General features: G+C 40.8%; 1 protein-coding gene across 1 annotated transcript; it reads right to left on the reverse strand.

Moving 5' to 3' along the window:
* Positions 1 to 6,598: 6,598 nt before the first annotated feature.
* On the reverse strand, positions 6,599 to 17,699 carry kcnk5a (potassium channel, subfamily K, member 5a). The gene is made up of 5 exons (XM_070979592.1): positions 17,474 to 17,699; positions 8,880 to 8,991; positions 8,240 to 8,406; positions 7,953 to 8,121; positions 6,599 to 7,702 (listed from the first exon to the last, which is right to left on the reverse strand). Exons 1-5 carry the CDS (start codon positions 17,657 to 17,659, stop codon positions 6,741 to 6,743), a joined length of 1,596 nt encoding a protein of 531 aa, XP_070835693.1. The 5' UTR covers positions 17,660 to 17,699; the 3' UTR covers positions 6,599 to 6,740.
* Positions 17,700 to 19,330: the final 1,631 nt, after the last annotated feature.

Genomic DNA, 19,330 nt, shown 5'->3' on the forward strand with positions numbered 1-19,330 from the left:
AAATTTCAATTTCATTAAGTGATGCACTCAGTTGCATCGTGTGATCCTTACTGACTTACTAGTTACATTAAGCAAGTCACAGCTTTTTTAACACTGTCCTGTTGCCCGACATCGACAGTTAGTTACCATCCCTTGCCTGCCCCCACATGGAGTTTCATAATGGTGGAGTCCTGTGGGTTCAGAGGTCAAGGATACTACTTGTAGTCAACATGCCCAGTTGTTGGTGGCATTGTTCAATGCTGCTTTCTTTCTCATCCTTTCCTACGTTCTTTAAAAAGCAATGGGCATTTTGCCAGTGTACTTCCCTCACCTTCACTAACAATCCCTCCTCACGTACAAAACACACACACAAATGAACTGTACAATGCATGCACACATAAACACACAAACACAAATTCACCTCTGGGGGGTGCCCAAACGTTTCTGGTCAGGAAGGCCGGACACAAAAACTCAGGAAACAATTGGGTGTCAGAATGGTCTTTGGGCCAGTCTCGGTCACATTTGTTGAGCTATTGTTGGGTCAGCTGTTTCACAGTCCACAGAAACAACTCTCCATCTGGTTCCTCCTCTTCCTCCTCTTTGTTGACAAGTGCTGGCATCTTTCTGTCCTGGGATGGACGAGTTGTTGGTATACAAAGAGAGATGGCATGGATTTATTCAGACACACTAACTGATAGATATTCAAAGAAACAGCTGAGTGGTGTGCACATCATATGGTACTATGGGGATTAATATAATGGAATTAGAATAAATCAAATTAAGAAGATAATACATTTTTATTGCCATGTAAGACACATCGAGAACCTATATTAAGTTATTTGGTTGCTGTGTTATCAGACTTTAAGTGTGTTTGCCAAGTGGACTGATCGCTGCCTTGCTGTAATCTCTTCATAAGTGCACTCTGTGTGTGGGAAACTCAGACTTTGAAGAAGGTAGTGCAGTGTGAGAAACAGAGGTCAGACTGCTGGCTGCCTTCAAGACTCTTTGCATAAGGTGACTCTTTAAATGAATAGTACACAGACATACGCCCACACGGTCTGAAAACCCTGCAGGTCACTGGGAGTTCAATATTGGGCTGCTTGTCTTTAACTTACAGATGCAAGAAATATTTGAGTGTGATAAATTCTAAACACAAAAATGTAAAACTAAGAATAACAAAAATAAAAAAGCCCTTTCGACTATTGTCACAGAATATGGCAGGATTATATGTGAGCTTTGGCCCATGGTGACTGGCTGTGTTACGCCATTCAATGTATGAGTGTAAAATTTCAGTAGGTCATCGCACCAATGGTTCATTTTCTGCTCTGCTTTTCACAGCTTGTTGAAATCCTAGTCATTCTGTGTTCTTGCATGTTAACATTGTTGATACAGTTTTCTACTTTAGTGGATAGTGGATAGTTAACAGTGCTGCTGGGAGGGGTACATTAGACGTCAGTGACAATATGGTAGAAACACGTTTTGGTTCTTTGAAACTGAAAAGCTTGTGTGAAAATAGTTCTGCTGTTGCACTTGACCCACTTATTAACATGCATCTTGTACAATTATGGATTTTTTATTTTTTATTTTTTTGCTGCTGCAATCAGTATATCCAGATGTGAATGTTTGAAATGTATTATGCGTGGAACCCAGTTCTATATTCAATTCAATTCAATTCAATTTTATTTGTATAGCGCCAAATCACAACAGAAGTTGTCTCAGGACACTTTCCATAGCAAGCTCTTTTATCTACAAAGAAACCAACAATTCCCCCATGAGCAAGCACTTGGCGACAGTGGCGAGGAAAAACCTTTATATACCTCTATATAACCTTTAAACCTCTATATAACCTTTTGAATAACTTTAAGCCAGTTAAGACAGTAATATACTGTATATCCACGGGTCAAACAGTCATGTGTTAACGGTTTTATGTCAAATAAGTTCTGTCCTCAGAATTTCGCAGTGGGAATTTCTAGATACTAAATAACAATATGCAGCCAGCTTATGCTGGTCCACGTTGTGTGGTTTTGGTGCAAGTTTCCAGATTCTCTCTTTAGATTAGAGGTCGTTAAACTGAAAGGAGGCATATTATTTGAGAAAAGCAAACATCTCCTGATCTCTTGTCCTTGTCTAATCTGGCTCTGAAAAATCCCCGGACCAAACAAAATCATCACTGCTGACGCTGTGGTAGAAAGTGTAAAGCTGAAGTGCTGTGAAACTGAAGACACAAGACTCTCTGATCCTCCTTTACCTGTGGGTATTGCAAAATGAGCATGAGGGGATTCACAACCACTAAACAAGTATATGTACTGTAGCTCCCTTTTTGAGCTACTCAACAGATAACGCTGGTTCTGAATCATGCCTTTGAATCCCATCACAGAGAGTGACTGAAACTAGTCAGAGATCAAATGCCAATTTTCACTGGCCCCAGGCATCTCACAAATTGCATTTATTTTCATGAGAAGGACATTCATTCATTTCATGTTTTTGACGATAAGGCTAGCCTTACTTGTCCGCATTGCCCATGGTCAAATTAAATTCCTACAAATTATGAAGTGAGTAAAGCTGCATAATACTCCAAAAAGCAGTGGAATAGTTTGTTGGCCTCAGCTTTTGAAAGCTGTCACCATGATTAACAGCCCTGAAAACCTACTTTGTCAATCAGCCTCATGCTATGAGTTATGAGGTCTTATATAAACACACACTTAGCTGCCAAGTTCAAATAGTTGTGGTTATTTTCATTGAAAGATTTGCTCTATGCTCTTATCACTGGTTTGGAGTGGGTGGGGTTCTGTTGCAAAAGGTGATGCACACATACTCCAATGAAGAAGTCGAGGTTTAACAGTATTTAAATGAGGAACCTTACAACAGTTAGTGCGTTGTTTCTTTTGCCAGGCTACTGTCAATCAAATGTGATCAAACTAAACCCACACAGTCCAGTTGAGTGTTAAAGGATAAAGGCCAAGACCTTAACTCTTATTGCTGCTTATGAAGTTGGGAACATTTAAACCTGCAATAGTGGTGGCCACTTGGGGGGAGTGGAAACAACATGTGAACACAACACTGGCATTTCATCACCTTTTAAGTTGATATGATGAACAACAAACAATTGCTTATTAACACATCCAGCAATGACAGCAATATTATCATTCAGAGTCATGTTTGTGTCCACCTGATGGTTGGAAGTCCAGTATTCAGCCTTTAACTCTGTTTTTGGTCTCTCCAAACTTCTGAGGGAAATATCTGGCTCTTTTGCTGCTAAATGTTCAACAATATTCACCAGTTACAGTATGCTGTCTGACCACTGTTTGGTGCTGAATAGGTAGTGTACATTGGGCTTAAAGAGCTTTTTTGCTGAAAACAGCTGCCTCCTGTGGCTGAAAACGACATTATGAGACCAGTGAGAGTGAACCAAAGCAAAAAAATGTTGAGGGTAGGACAGCTAAATAATCAGCTGAAACTAGGTAGAAAGCGCAGTAAGGCAGAGCAGAGCTGTAGAGTTGGGTGAGAATTCTCTGTGGGCTCATCACTACGAGCGACCCCTTTCATAATGTCACGTTGTCATTTGGTACATTGTTATTATAAAAACACCCCTCTCCCTTGTTTTTCTTTCATCTCCTGTCCATCTGGCCAAAAATATAGTTATGCCCAAAAATATAGTTAAGAGAAAAAGCTGCTAAATTTGGGATAATTAATTGAGAAGTGCCTCAGTGTACATAATGATTTATCTGTGCATATTGAATCACACTTAGGACTGAGCAACTGGAAGACATAAGAAAGGGCTGATTTATGTTGTGCCTGGAATCCCACAGCAACAGAAGAGGCTCTGGTTTCCACCAGGCTCAGCACATTTTCACAGTGAGTCCTCTCTTTAGTTTGGTTCAGTAACCATCGTTAGTTGAGTCAATGTTTATCGGGACAAAGCTCCCTAACACCACCCCATTCTAGTGAAACACTGATGGTGAAAATGCAGCGAAATATGTATCCATTGCAGATTCTCAAATGTTGAATGAGAGTTTCATATGCCACCAGACTGAGGGGCAATAACATCACATAAGTGTTTCAGAAAGTTCTAAAAATATCAATTTCATCTTTTAATAAAGCCCTGCAATCGGCTGGCGACCGGTTCAGGGTGTACCCCGCCTCTCGCCCATTGTAGCTGGGATAGGCTCCAGCCCCCCGCAACCCCGAAAGGGATAGGCGGTATAGATAATGGATGGATGGATGGATGGATCTTTTAATAAAGGCATGTAAAATGTTAATGTTGACAGGTCTCTGAAGTAATTTCTTCACTCAGGGTGGAACCAAAGTTATTGTGGTGAATCCATTCAGGCAGTGCTATTCACTTTCAGTCTGTGCCACCAACAGGTGCACAGGTGCCTGGCAAAAAGGTCAGGGGATAATCAAAGTCAGGATTCATCCTCTGGCAACCATGAACCATGTCTGTATTAAATTTCATGACAATCCATTTAATTTTTATATTTATATATTGTGAGATAACCCTGACGACATGAGCATGGTTCCCAAACATTTGTGAGCACTACAAGTGCACTGAACGCGCATGCAGGAGAAATGCAAACGCCTGTTTCATGGATGTACTACTATATTCCCCATCTTTGGTCCTATGCTCGTTAAGCTGTCACAAACACCATTTTCTTGTTTTAAACTTTTCACTTTTGTATTTAAGTGAAATACAACAATACAAATACAACATTTGTTATATTTCACTGAAATAATAACACTAATGTTTTTTGGTATGTGGACCCCTGATTGTAGTATGTATAGAAACATGTGTGCATCTACAAGTTGGCTGTACTGTACTTCAGTATCAAGGCGTAAAAGGGATTTCATTTGTAGAATGGAGTCACTGGACAAGGTCATTGGAGTGCTGCTTTATAATGCTGTATTGATCACAAAAACACTTCAGTTTTATTAAATGTTTATTTACATAAACTACACAGTTTTATTTGAAATTCATACACATTTTTATAAACATAAATAATTTAAATCATTAAAAAAAGACAACACTAAACAACTGTACTGGAGTTTTACACTATGAAGCAACGCCAAGAGGAAATCTTGGGACAATGGGTTAAACCAGCCCTACCTGTTCTTAGTTAATAATCTAGAGACATGCTTGAAATTCAGTCCAGAAAAGTACCATGGCTGCATAACAATGCTGCACTAACACATCAAGGAAAACCAGTAAAAATATGAGATAGAGAGAGACTGACAGGCAGAGAGAATGCTACATGGAAAAGAATAGTGGCCCTGTGGTAAAAGAAAAGACAAGGAGAGGAGAAAACATCAACACCCTGTATGCAAGATTTAACCTTTATAGTGAATCATAAGTACATTCAATAGATGTTACATTGTATTGTATATCCCTCTATTCTGCAGTGGATTTAAGGCATTTTCACTTCACAGATATCTACTGATATCTGACAACAGATGTGTGTTCACATGAAACCATGGGGAAATATTTTACAGTAATTGAGACAACCAATACTGCTGACTTTATGTCTCATGACTAAAACATACGTCAAGAGAGCATCGATCTGCCACAAGTTAACCTTGGCTGCCTGTCATTAGCGGTACTTCAGTCATTCATGCCAGTGCAAACCCCCAAAGACAAACATGAGTAGCAAGGCCATGTCCTGAGCAGAGCTGTGTCTGACTACTGATGGACTTTCAGCCAATATTTACATGGCAAATACAATGAAGTGAGAGGGTGATACAGAGACAAAAAGTGAGAATATTGTGGCTGCCAAGGTTTTGTTGTGCACTGCCATGGTAGATGGCTCAGAAGCCACAGATCAACATTTGACATGCTGTCAGCAGCAAAACAAAGCAATAAAGTATGTGTCCGCTAAACCAGCTCCCATTCTGATAGTCTATCGTAAGTCACAATGGGAGGATAATTTCCAAAGCAGAGTTTTCACAACAGTAGCTTGGAACAGAGGTGTTAAAAAACAGGAAAATAAATCTTAGTTTTGTTGTGTTTCTCTGGCAGGACATTCAGATTTTGCCATGAAGTTTACTCTCGTTGGTTCTAGACTCCCGACCTCACTAATGACCTCTTGTGCACTCACCATTCTGTTCCTCATAGTCAAAATAAACAGCAATCTCAGACACAACAAGTTATCAAGGACTTCACCCAAGAAACACCCATGAAAAAACAGAGAATTGACCCTTCACCTCCTTCATTTTCTTTAAGGACAAATGTTTGGCTCAGGTTTAAAAACTGCACTGAATTGGACTTTGAACTGTCCTCATTTGGTGGAATTGTGCAATAGGAGAACCCATGTAGCCAGTGAATAAAAGCTACCATGTCCTTCAGTTTAATAAATATAAAAACACCAATGTGGTGAATATGCATAGAAGAAACTATGGGAAATCAAATACATTTCCACATATAATTTCTTATCAACCTATTAGTAGAAAAAAAAGGACTCATGGAAAATAGTTATTGGTTTCTCTAACTATAAAAAAGACATAAATAGAGCAGATGTTAAATACTCATGTGGTTACATGCCATTCTCTGTTGTCCATATCAAGATTTGTTGGAGAGTTTATACGAAGCTCAACTCTTAATAGTTAAGGTGATGTCTATTTTCATTTCTCAGCTAAGAACAGAACATTCATTTGAAGTTTCATCTTGCCTTTGCATTCATTAGACCCCAAAAAGTGCAATGGGACTTCTATTCTTTCCAACAATTCTAATTAGAATACATACACTTCAATACCAACCAATCAGCAAAAGATCAAGATTCTGTATTTTCTTCCTTAGCATACTCCTCAACAAGTTTCTCATAGGAGTGGCTGTGTTCGGAACAGTCACTGGTGAACACAGACCCTTCAGATTCAGAACTCTGTTCGTCCTTGGAGTTTGTTTCAATGTTTTCATCGCATGTAGTAATTGATAGCTTTGCTTTAGAATCATCATCATCATCATCATCATCATCATCATCATCATTCTCCTCCTCCAAGTTATTGCTGAGAAAATTCTCCTCATCTATAAAAGTAATATTTGCATTTTGAAATGTTAGGGGATGGTACTCTTTAGAATCCCATGTCCTTCGACCGCCTGCTCCACAATCTCCCACTCCTCCATTCTCTAGGTCAACGTCCTTGTCAAGCTGGTTCTCATACATTTGGTCCTGGTCAAGTTCTAGGTCACCCTCTACATGGTCCTCTGTTAGCAGCAAACCATTATCTGAGCCCAGGAGGTAGTTCTTGGACTTTGAAAAAGCAACAGTGACACGGTCACTGAAACTATAGCGTCTCTTTTGGCGTGGTGAACGGTCTAGACTGAGGATGGTGTGACTATTAAACATGGGCGCATCATTGCAACTCTTAGAACGACCAATCTCCTTAGATTTGTTGATGGTGTTGTCACTGCTGCCATGTCTGACATCTTTTTTGGTGCCAATCTGCTTAATCAAGTCATTATAACCTTCTTGCTTCTTGGACAGGAAGCTGAAGATGTTGACATCATTGGGAGTGGGTGACAAACGAGGAGCAGTCTTGTGAGACTCTTTGTAATGGCGGAGCTCATCAAGGGATAGCTTGCGCAACTTGCGCCGTTTCTTCAATGCCTTGTGGGCCTCAATCACCATTCTCACTTTCCAGTTGAAGAACAAAGAAAGCCAGGCCAATCCCAGATAAATCCACACTTCCACAAAGTAACGGTAGAGAGTTGGGTATTCTTTATTTGGTTCCACACCTGCAAGGACAAGCACAATTAAAATCAAACATCAAACATTTAAATCCAAAGTTCTGACCTGGTTTAATTTGATTAGCTCAATCAAAAGAGCCCATAAATACTCTGGTGTCCATGTACAACTGAGATGTGACTAAATTATTTATATATGTGGTATATTCAAGGCAATCAAGGGATGCCTTCTATTTGTGCTTGTGAATGCAGGTTTTCTGTTTCAAGTTAATAAATTTGAAGTATTTATTTCTCAGCTTACCTGCTACTAAGTCCCCAAAACCAATTGTGGTCAAGGTGACAAATGAGAAGTACAAGCCTTCAATGTATGTCCAACCCTCTTGGTACATAAATACAAAAGGTGGAAGGACTAAATGGACCAGCACACCCCATAGGAGAAAAAAAGCTGTGCAGGTAAACTGAGCCTTTCTCTGGAAAAGAAAAAAACAAAACAAAACATTGCTTTAGGTGAAGATTTTGTGACACCACAGAGAGATTCTTGGACAAGTAACTGTCCACGAATTGGAGGGGAAAAAAAGCTCAACTTACCAGTGAAAATCCTTTCTTGGTTAGATACTGGCCTAGGTGCTTGGCTCTACCACCAAAGAATTTTCCGAGCTCACTGATCCAGGTAAGACATAAAGGCACACCAAACAATCCATAGAAGATGCAAAATACACGGCCTGCTGAGGTTTTTGGGGCAATGTTCCCATATCCTTTAAGAACATAAAGTTAAAGCAAAGTGGTTAGGATTAGGTTGTTTCAACTATCTATAACTATGTTCTGTATATATATGTAGTATGGCTTTACAGAAGGAGAAGGAAACTGAAGATTTTTTTCCCTTAGGTTAAAAAGGTAATATGAGAGACAGTACCCCAGGTCACACTTGAGGTCATCTCCCCCAGAGCAATATCTTATACTCCCCCTGTCCCTGGGATGGCTGACACAGTGCAGCTGTCGTGCAAAAACCATGCAACCAATACAGATGTTTTTTTGACAGTAATAGAATTTGTCCCAGTGGAACAAAAAAGTCTGCTTGAGAGCTCAGTACAAGTTTTTACCACCAATTGTAACATTACTCAGTCAGATTCTCTTAAACATTGAAGTAAAGTTTGACAAAACAACAAAAAAAAGGTTTGTTTCCGATCAGAACTACATCCAAAACTGCTGATCGTCCAACAGTTCTTACCGATGGTGGTAATAACAGTGGCAGCAAAGATAACAGCATTTGGCCAGTTCCAGTTGTTGAAGGTCTTACTGCCAGTTATAGTGACCCCTTGGCCTGCAGCATCAGACACCACCTGAGGACAGAGAAGAGTAAAGAGCACAACTGAGCACATATAAGCTTGAATTCAGATTCAAGTAAGTCAAAGAGAAATGAATGGATGCTAAACAAGTGTATGCTATCAACTGTCAGTAATTAAAGACTCTGATCTGGCTACGATAAAGGAAGACAGGAAGTTTGTCATGTGTAAGCTTCAGTTCTTTCCCACATCCTTCCTGTGATATGTTGATGGTATCTCCAGTGGTACTGATGAGTTGAAACAACACTAAGAAACCCTGGAGAATTGCTGTTAACCTGAGGGCTTTATGGTTCCAACCACTGCTTACATTGGTAGGGAAACAGGAAGACAAGTGGCACATCCTTAAGCAGTTATTTCATAAGAACATGATGATGCATGGATTAAACAATGCATCAGGTGGTTCTTTAGTGGTTGCTCTACCTTGTGTTTGTCTTTCTTTTTTAATATCAAAGGTCGCACTGAGTATGTACAAAACAAGAAAATTTTCAGGAAAAGGGTATTATTTTGTGCTGAATCCACAGGCAATATGTTTCTAACCACCTAGAGTAGGGCTGCCAAAAGTGGGGCCAATGGCCCTTCCTGACATAGAGTATGGGATACATCAGCTCACTCTTGCAAGGACGTTTTAGTGTCGACATCCAAAGGAGACAGAAAATACCTAATCAATCATTCTCAACCATATGTGTGCTTGAACAGCCACAACAGAAACTGAATTCCCCCTGTAGGGTACTCACAAACTCCAGACCATGTGTCGTGGGACAATGCATTCCCACCACACCAAAGACTTTGTTTCTCCAAATGTGTTTGAAAGGGGGAAATGTGCAGGGGTTGGCAAAATTCACATAAGCCCTTAAGTACTGGAAGATGCTTGGTTCTTTAATAATAACAGGTCTGTGACAGTTCTGCTCTGTAATTACCAGCACAAGGGGAGGCCATTCTTTGTCTGCTGAAACAACAGAGTTCCTCCGTTGGGTTTTAGGATGACCAAGTTTGTGTTCCAACCATGACTAGAAATTAAAGAGGGAAAACCTCACTTGCGTGTACGACTGTCCTGCTTACATAGTTTCACAATTGACAGTTGCCCCTGACAGTCCACAGCATCTATAATTACTGGTTACATTTATATGCATGACCTCATTATTGTCCATGTTTAGCCTTAAATCTCACTTGGTTTAAGCGGATTACAGGAACCTTGGATACCCCACAACTGCATATCCCCTTTGACCTTCTGAACCTGTACACAGATGCAACAGTCTACCTGACAAAAGAAAGAAATAACACGTTTCCGCTCCGTTTACCCTCCAACTGTGTCAAAGAAGTTACATATGATATGCAATGGAAAGGCATGTCTATCCTATTTCTAATCTGTGCGATGTATTTTTTTAACCATCAAAATGTAAAATAAGCAGAGACACTGCTGCAGAGTAAGCAAACCAAAAGCAGGTTACTTTGGAAACTTGATAAAGAACATGCATGTTCACTCCTCAAATCTGCCCACAGAAAAAGGCTAAAGGCCATACAGGGCATCACGTGTACACTAGGTTTCCAGCCCTGCGGCTTGTACTAATGGAAAGTGATAAGGTGTTTACAATAACACTGCTGCACAAGATTTATATGAAAGTAGATTTAAAATTCAAATGACAGGCCGCTTTTGGTAAATCCCCCAAACAAGAACTGATTTATTCATTCCTTTGTCGTGCCCAATATGAAATCTTTGTCCCACTAGCTGTGACTGGAACAGTTTGGGGTGTTAGTTTGTATGGTGCAAAAAGTGAAAAATCTGACAAATGTTATGTTTGTACGTCATGTCTGTGGCAGCTCTGCACCTTATTCCAGCGTAATGAGAGTGGTTTGCACATGTTCATAGTCTGTCTGCCAGATAAAAAGTGCTGAAGTTTGAGACATACAAAATGCTGATTCACAGGAATACAATGAGGGCAGAGTGCAAGCTAAATCATGGGAGTGAGCATTATGCCCTCAGTGCATGTCACTTAAACAGAGAACAAGGGTTATACCCTTTAAAACTAAGAGGTTAACATGTTTACTGTCAATGTAAATCTTGAAAAATCCTGTATTGCTAGCCTTTAACTGTCTTGTCTTTTACCTACAAAGGCTAGGAAGGAGAAGTATTTTTTTTTTGTGTCCACAAAGGACTAATCAGGAAAAGATGCTCATACATGACTCAACACGCTTTGCAATGCATGAGGTCCTTAAGAGGTTAAAGGGTCAGCCACTGGTCAACTCATTATTGTTTCAGGTCACAAATGACCCTGAGAACAAGCCAAAAAGCACAAACACCAGGGTAGAACGATAAGAGACACTTTGAGTCACATTGAGCCAAAACTAGTTCAGGAGAAAGTTGTTAAACTGGCTTCTCTGCAAGCTGAACCAGTGGACAGCTGGATATCGGACCGAGGCAACCAATATAGATATGCCCGTGCTCTTCAGTTTATGAAAAATGGACTGAGTGAAATTGAGTACATAACAGCATTTAATTAAACCCCAACACAACAAACTTAACAAACGAACGTGTGTGTCACTGGTGTGTTATTTACATAGAATCTACCATTTCTTACAATATTTAAATGTATGTGTAATCTGCATGGCGGAAGATTAACAGCAAATTTTTTCCATACACCAGCAGCACGTAAGCAGCCTTACAGATAGAGCTGGTTACTGCAAGTTCTGTGTGTGTGTGTGTGTGTGTGTGTGTGTGTGTGTGTTGTGTGTGTTACGCATTTCTTACATTGGGGTACAAACAGTCCTGTGACAGTAAAATCCTTACTTTGAAGCAGCACTTGAGGTGCTGCTGATAATGGGAATACAGGCCCTCAAAAGTCACCTTACATAGCTGAGTGCTGGCCTCTAGCATCCAGGCGGGACTGTCTGTGGCTGCGTTGCATGCATATTTACAGACAAGTGATACACAGCTGTTTGCTATGTGCGGCGGTCAGTTTGTTATGTACAGCAGTGAAAGGGTGCACTCGATCAGTTTTATCAAATAACCAAAACAGGAAGTGCTCTTTTTCAGGTTGTGATAGGTGACTGCTTTGGTTGTTTGATAAAGTTGTGTTGGTCTTTCCACCACTCTATTACTGGACTCTGGTTAGGTGGGAATAACCCCTTTATTCACCAAGTTAGATATGAAAATATTCTGGCTCTCTCTGCTGTTTGAACTCAGCACTCGCCAGACTCCAGTTCTTTCAGTTATTTCCTGCCAGTCTTTTCTCTTTCCCCTCTCTTCTCTGTACATTCATGAAGTAAAGTACATTTCCCCTCCAGTATGTAGTCGATGAAGAGAGACTAATTACAGATCAGGTCGGCACCTCTGTGGCACTTTGCAGCAGACAGGTTGAAGTGAGGATAAATCCACTTTTTAATCCCCAAAGTTTGAAAAATAAACTCTGGGCTCTCTTCCTGCCAGTAAACAGCTCTAGATTACAGCAGAATCCGGTGTGACTCTGGTTGTTTATTCATCCAGACGCTCCGGTCTGCCCTCAGCTCTCTCATCCAGAGCTCTCCGGCTGTCAGCAGTGGTCTGCTGGTGTCTGTCCCTCCGCTCTGTCCAGTCCTCCTCATGCTACACCATGCAAAGCCTGTCATATGCATTTGAATGCTGATTTAGAATTTGAATGTCAGCATTAGGAATGAAGCTTCAACTATTGATACACACCTACTTATTTGACAATGTGTGTCAAAGTTGTGCAAAAAGCTTGATGTGAAATTCATCATGTTGACTTACAACCATATTGAAAATCACTATGTGGTGCCATAAAAAGCAGCTAAACCATAACACAATATCACACAGATCCCATGACCATAGCTCAGTCTGTGCCACACTCTTCAATTAAAGGACTCCCTTACGTTTGTGGAAGTGTAAAATATTGCCAAACTGCAGGCATAGCAATCTGCAACTGCAACACTCCGGCCACCAAAGAACTGTAAAAACCACAATGACAAACTCCAACTGTAATCAGGACAGCTGGCAGCCTAGCATACCACTCCAGTTCCTAGGTATTTTTCCACTTCCAGCATATGAGCACAACATTGCAACAGTAGCTTGTGGGAAGGACTGACTGTATCATTACTTATCGATTTCTGAAACGAGATGGATGGGTCGCAAACAATTTGTTCGAAAAACAAGAGATTTCACTGAGTAAACCAATCAAGGATTGACCAGAGTGTGGGGAAAATCTGAAAGAATCTGACAGGGTGCAGAATGCTGTTTGCCTGTTTTATTCCAACACATGCACACACACAAATAATCAATCACACCTCAACAAATTCACAATGAGAAGGAACAGCTGATTAAGACAAAGTATAGACATCTGGACTTGGTAAAGACATGAAGAGACAAGTTGTAAAATTCCCAAACAGTAAAAGGATTAAGCGGATCATATTACAGCATTAACAGAATAACGCATGATATTCAAAGACTGACCTCATTCACACCACAAATGGGATATTTCTTTTCCTCCAATGTCTTTGTTGAGTTGATCATTTAAGTTGATTCCACTCAAATGAAACTTGTTGCAGGGTCAAACTACGTTAATCTCCAAAACAGTTTAGCCTGGCTGCAATTGGTATGCTGACTTAGTGACACTGTCACATTGTTCTGATGATGCACAGTGCAGGCAGCCATCTGGGTCCGAAGTCAAATCTAATTAGGCAGTCAAGGGAATGAGGACATTTCTGTCTGGCTAACTAATTGCCTAAACTAAAACTCATGACATTAAAATATATTGGTACCTTCCTTGACTTCTTTCTCCACATCTCAAAAGGGGACAGAAAGACTTGGCTATTTCAAGCCGCTGGCCCATAGACAGCACCCTAGGCACATGACAAAGTTAGATATCTCTGAAAACAGAGTGCTACTTCATTCATTTGTGCTTTTTCATTCTTACCAGGGGCCATGGTTGACTTCACACATGTGACAGCAGTGTGTTTAGAAGAGTTTGCAAACAGGACAGTAAAACAAAAACTGAACTCAAAGAAGCCGATGCGGAAAGGCAAATTTTAAGGTTGCATTACTGCTCACGGTTTCATTACAGGCATCTCTTAACCCAGATATTCTGGGCTGAGAAACAATCTATTTTTCAAATATCATAGCATTTTTCCTTCAGCTGAAAACTAGAACACATAGCTGCTGAGCTTGCTTTATAGAACTGAATATGATCTTACCACCATATATGCACCTCTTACTGACGCAGTATGTAGCCCCAGTATGAGGTATTTGTATGATCCATGCCTTCAGCATGCCCTATGATAGGTCATGCTTGCAGTGAAAATATCTACTTTATATACATGAAATGACTGATTACATACCAGTAATCGATAACATTAACAACATTTCTGTGTGATCTGAAAGGTTCTGTCTTTAAGGTCTCCCTGTCCTGAAAAATGTGTGTATGTCTCTGCTCTGAGTCTTTGATTTGGAGTGAGCCTGCTGTTGACAAAGTACTTGCTATACTCAATTAATGGGATGCTTGGCCATTTGCATGATATTAAGTGAACATTCAGGAAGAGCTGTGAAAAACACACACACATGCCTGAGATGCATATACATGTATTTCAGTATAGTTTAAAGTATGTGCGATGCTGTAAATGTTAATCATTCATTCTCCTCCCGCTGGTGTTCACTATGCTTCTGGGCAACACTTAAACAAAGAGCATGCTGCTTACTCTACGTGCTATGACCAGGGGCCTTGGCCCTGAATTCTTGCTTGCAGTAGAGATGTGCACTCCCCCCAACTCAACTTTTATAACAGCCTCTTGAGAGCCAGCACTGATGGACCATAAACCCTAATGTGTAAACTGTGACCACTTGAGGGGTCCTACTGTTAATATTAAACTACCTATTAATAAAACAGAGAAGACTAACTTTTACAAGAGCGTTGCCTTCTCTTGTTAAAGTCTGCTTATATATTTTAATTGTTAACAAGCTGATAAAGGCAAATGAAGGTTGATGCTGCATGTTTATCTGTTTATCTGTTTGACTACATTGAGCACTCTTGACTAATTTGTGTGAGCAAAAGATAGAATTTGTCCCCAGACTTTGGTTTATATATATATATATATATATATATATATATATATATATATATATGTGTGTGTGTGTGTGTGTGTGTGTGTGTGTGTGTGTGTGTGTGTGTGTGTATATATGTGTGTGTGTGTGTGTATATATATATATATATATATATATGTGTGTGTGTGTGTGTGTGTGTGTATATATATATATATATATATATATATATATATATATATATATATATATATACACACACACACACACACACACACACACACATATATATATATATAAATATATATATATATATATATATATATATATATATATATATATATGAGAGAGAGAGAGAGACATTTTTCCAACCTACTTTAGATGAAACCACGCCAACCTCCGTATGACAAAAGCCTTGATGGCTAATGACAGCTACAGCAGCTTGGAAAAGAGTCTTATGGGGCACTGAGTTAGACAAGAGTTAGGTTGAAAAAAGAACAGATGCAGACAGAGCAGAGAGTTTCACTGATGACTGTACAATAAACTTTAGAACATTACTCACTGGTTTTAGTGAGAGTGGAATCACAGAACCAGGCACAGCAGGCCTCCTTGTGAAGTGGCTGGACCAGGACAGAACACAACCCCTAAGATTAACAGAGGCTGGTCCGACTCTTGATGATACAGTATCAAAGTGATTTACAGTAACTCCCACAGGACTGACTCCAGGGACGACGAAGACTCACAGGGGATCAGGCTCTGCCAACCGCTGGAGACCGAAGTCAGGGTGCCAGGAGCCAAACCAAGCATGAAAACCACCTCGGTGCTGGCGTACCTATCGTCAAACTTGTCTCCGTCTGTCTCACAGGCTGTGATCAGTCCCCGTCCAGCCATGGTCACTGGGAGGCTGCTAAACCCTTTTCTGTGATCCTGATTCTCCAAAAATCAGTGAATCAAGTTACTTACTTCATATCATTGTTTTCCAAGCTACTGTAGCTGTCACATGCCTTCAAGGCTTTCATCATACAGAAGTGGGTAGAGCATCATCTAAAGTAAGTTAGAAAAACTATGCATATGCATATATATCCACTTTTCTTATTCACACAAATGAACTAAAAATCCCCATGTGGTATGATGTGGTCTTTGTCCCACAGAGAGCATGCATGAGCAGGAAATGTTTCAGTTTTAGTTGAGCTGCCTGAAGAGTTCAACCAAAATCGTGGCTCTTTCAGCAACTACTCAGAATCTCTCCACCATACTACTCTCAACTACATTCAGCAGTAGACTCGGCCACTGCAGGGACTGGGCTGTCACAGAGATGCCATGAATGGGGGGAGGTTGGTGGGCATATCCCTTTCAGTCCCCTCAAACACAAAAAGGAAAAGCAGAAGGAAGCAGAAGGGGGGATGGGGGGGTAATAAATCTCCCTCATACTGATGTGGGCCAAAAAAGGGGCACAGGTTGAGACATGTTTTGGTCATACTTGCAGGTGCAAAAAGCTTAAAAAAAACTGCATTGCAACAATTCCTGTAACAAACCACTGCCACATGAGTGCAGCAGGGACTCCTCAGGAAGAGGGTTACATACACCACTGCACACACATAAATCAAGTCTTCATTTAGGCACTTATCTTACGCAGTGAAGGATTTTTCCCCAAGACATTAAGATTATGTCTGCTTGTCACAAACATCGCAGACAAACAAAGAATCAAGGTCAGGAAGCCTCCACATTTGAAGGAAGTGAACAAACACCATGTGATGCGGCAAACACCTGTGAAATCACAGGAGTGTTGACTTACTATATTCATTCAGTGCTGACGGTAACACCGCAGAGGTCAAAGGCACCAGCTTTACAGCTGGTTAAGGAATTGTCATCTTGACAAGAAAATGGCAATAGAACACCTTGTGCTGCAGCTTTTAAAGGGCTGAGGTTACAGATTGGCCCTCCACACCCTATATCATAATCACTGCTCCAGACAGACAGTCTGCAAGTTTTACAACAGAAACCAAATTCAACCAGGTAATAAAAATCTCATCAGCAGGCACTGACACAAAGACCCCACCAAAGAGACCCCATAAGATCAACAGGCCTTTCCAGGGGATTTGTAACAATTCAGGAAATTCTAATGATAATTGCTCATATGACAAGTTGCTGTTATGATATTCAAAGTTCACGCCTTGGAGCACATAAACTGTGGGTGTGTTGACCACAACACAGACACAGAGATGAACCATGGACTGAGGAAGCCTCATGCCTGCAGTGTTTGGTGAAAGCTTACTTACCAGCTGAGGGTCTTCCAGCCCTCATGTGTCACCCATTTCAAGTCAAACTGCAGCAATACAATAATCAAACCATCGCATGTGGACTGAAATAAGTGTTTAGTCTTCACAGTGGCCTGCAGTTGGATGTGGCTCATAAAATCAAATAGGAAAACTGTTAAGTTTAAGACCGTGTCCATACCTCTAATATTCTGTCCAAATCATCTTTCGTCAGACAGGGATAGTCCTCAAGTATTTTATCCTTCTGGGCACTATACTGCTTTGCAGCCAGCTTCCAATTAGGCTCCTCCAGGACTTGAAAAATTGCTGCCCCAATGGACAGGTAAAAAATAACAGCAGAAGTCAGCAAGGGGCCTTTATCTACCATACTGAGGTACTATGCCTCAACTTGGAGAGCGCGGGACAGGGGAAAAGAAAGAGAAAGGAGGGGGTAGATAACGACAACAGCCGGAGTTATGCGGGACTCATTCTCAGCTAGTCTTTCAGTTTGCAAAATGCGTCCTCTTCCGCGCGAGGGCTATGAATAAGTGTTGAGACGTGCGCTCTGGACAGCATGGGGCTCAAACATAACAAGACAAAACGAGTGATAAAGCGGGCGTGAGCGCGCGTGGAAGCGAAGCCGTAATAGAGATGTCTCCACGTGCGCTGCCGGAGAATAAAGCAGCTCGAGCTCTCAACTGTGAGTAGGGGAGTGAACTGGAGCGCGAGGACCCGCCCAGAGAGGGATGGGGGTGGGGGTGGGGGTGTCACCTCATGTGCGCTCTGTTTTTCACTCCAGCGCAGGTGAACTGCGGCATCAGGCCTGGACCCTTCAGCTCCATTCACAGCTTCAACAGCTGAGAGCTCCACAAACAGTACACATAGAACCTGCAATAGAATGTAATACAGGTGAACAAAGTTAATTTATTTAGCACTTTTTTCAATATCGTGTCAGGGATTTGCTTTGAATAAAAGTGCTCTAATTACCAAACTGTGTCGCGAGTGTAACTCTGTTATGTGTTAAAATCCTACTTTTAGCAGAGTAAGAGCTCTAAGTCTCTACTCACCACAAGAAAATGACCTAAAATCTGTGTTATACTGATTTGTTTGATTTGATTGGATGAAGGACCTTATTACGTGGGCCCAGGAACACTTTCCATCATCGGTAAACATAGTTTATTTGCAAATGATTGCATTCTGTTTTTTTTTACATTTCACACAGTGTCCCAACTTCTTTGGAATCAGGGTTGTTTCGCATTAACCTGATGCACATCTGCACTGCTGACTGACGTCTGCTGCACACATACTGCAACCCAGCATTCACAATGCCAGACAAGATAACTGAAGGTAAGAAAAGTTCAAGACACATTCCCACATATTTCTCTCTCTCTCTCTCTCTCTCTCTCTCTCTCTCTCTCTCTCTCTCTCTGTGTGTGTGTGTGTGTGTGCGTGCGTGCGTGCGTGCATGCGTGCGCCTGTGTCAGGGTTTACCTTGAATCTTTAATGCTGTTACTGTGATATCCCTTCTTGAGTTTAAAGTGGCCTTTTTTTCTAAATATATTTCTAATTCAAAGTAGCTGCATATTTTGAAATGCTGTCTATCACTTTTTGACATTTGCCTCAAGATTGAGACCAACCATGACTTCAGAGATGATGGTGAGCTTTAATCCATAAAGGTCCCATGCTGACGTGAGGGCAGATACCAGATTTTGGAGTCATGAACTGTCATTGACGGCATTGATTTCTAAAATCCCACAGACAGACTTTTTTTCTTGATGTTGTTTACTGTTATCAAGTGGAAAGAAATGGGCAAACACTTGTAGTGCCACGCATAAAACATATAGGTTTTATATTTTCAGTTCATTTTCCTGCAGTCATGGTGGGTCACTGTGAGATTTTAGATGGTTGCAAATGTAATCACGTTACTTCAAAGAATGCCACCATGGACGGTAAGAGACTGTATACTATAAATACATGAGTGGTTTCTCAAGAAATTCAGCACACAAGAAGAAGCTAGCCAAGCACGCTAAGAACCTGCTTAACATGTCAAAACCAGGTG

Source organism: Chaetodon trifascialis, chromosome 14 (assembly GCF_039877785.1).
Source record: "Chaetodon trifascialis isolate fChaTrf1 chromosome 14, fChaTrf1.hap1, whole genome shotgun sequence".
In the NCBI taxonomy this organism is placed as follows: domain Eukaryota; kingdom Metazoa; phylum Chordata; class Actinopteri; order Chaetodontiformes; family Chaetodontidae; genus Chaetodon; species Chaetodon trifascialis.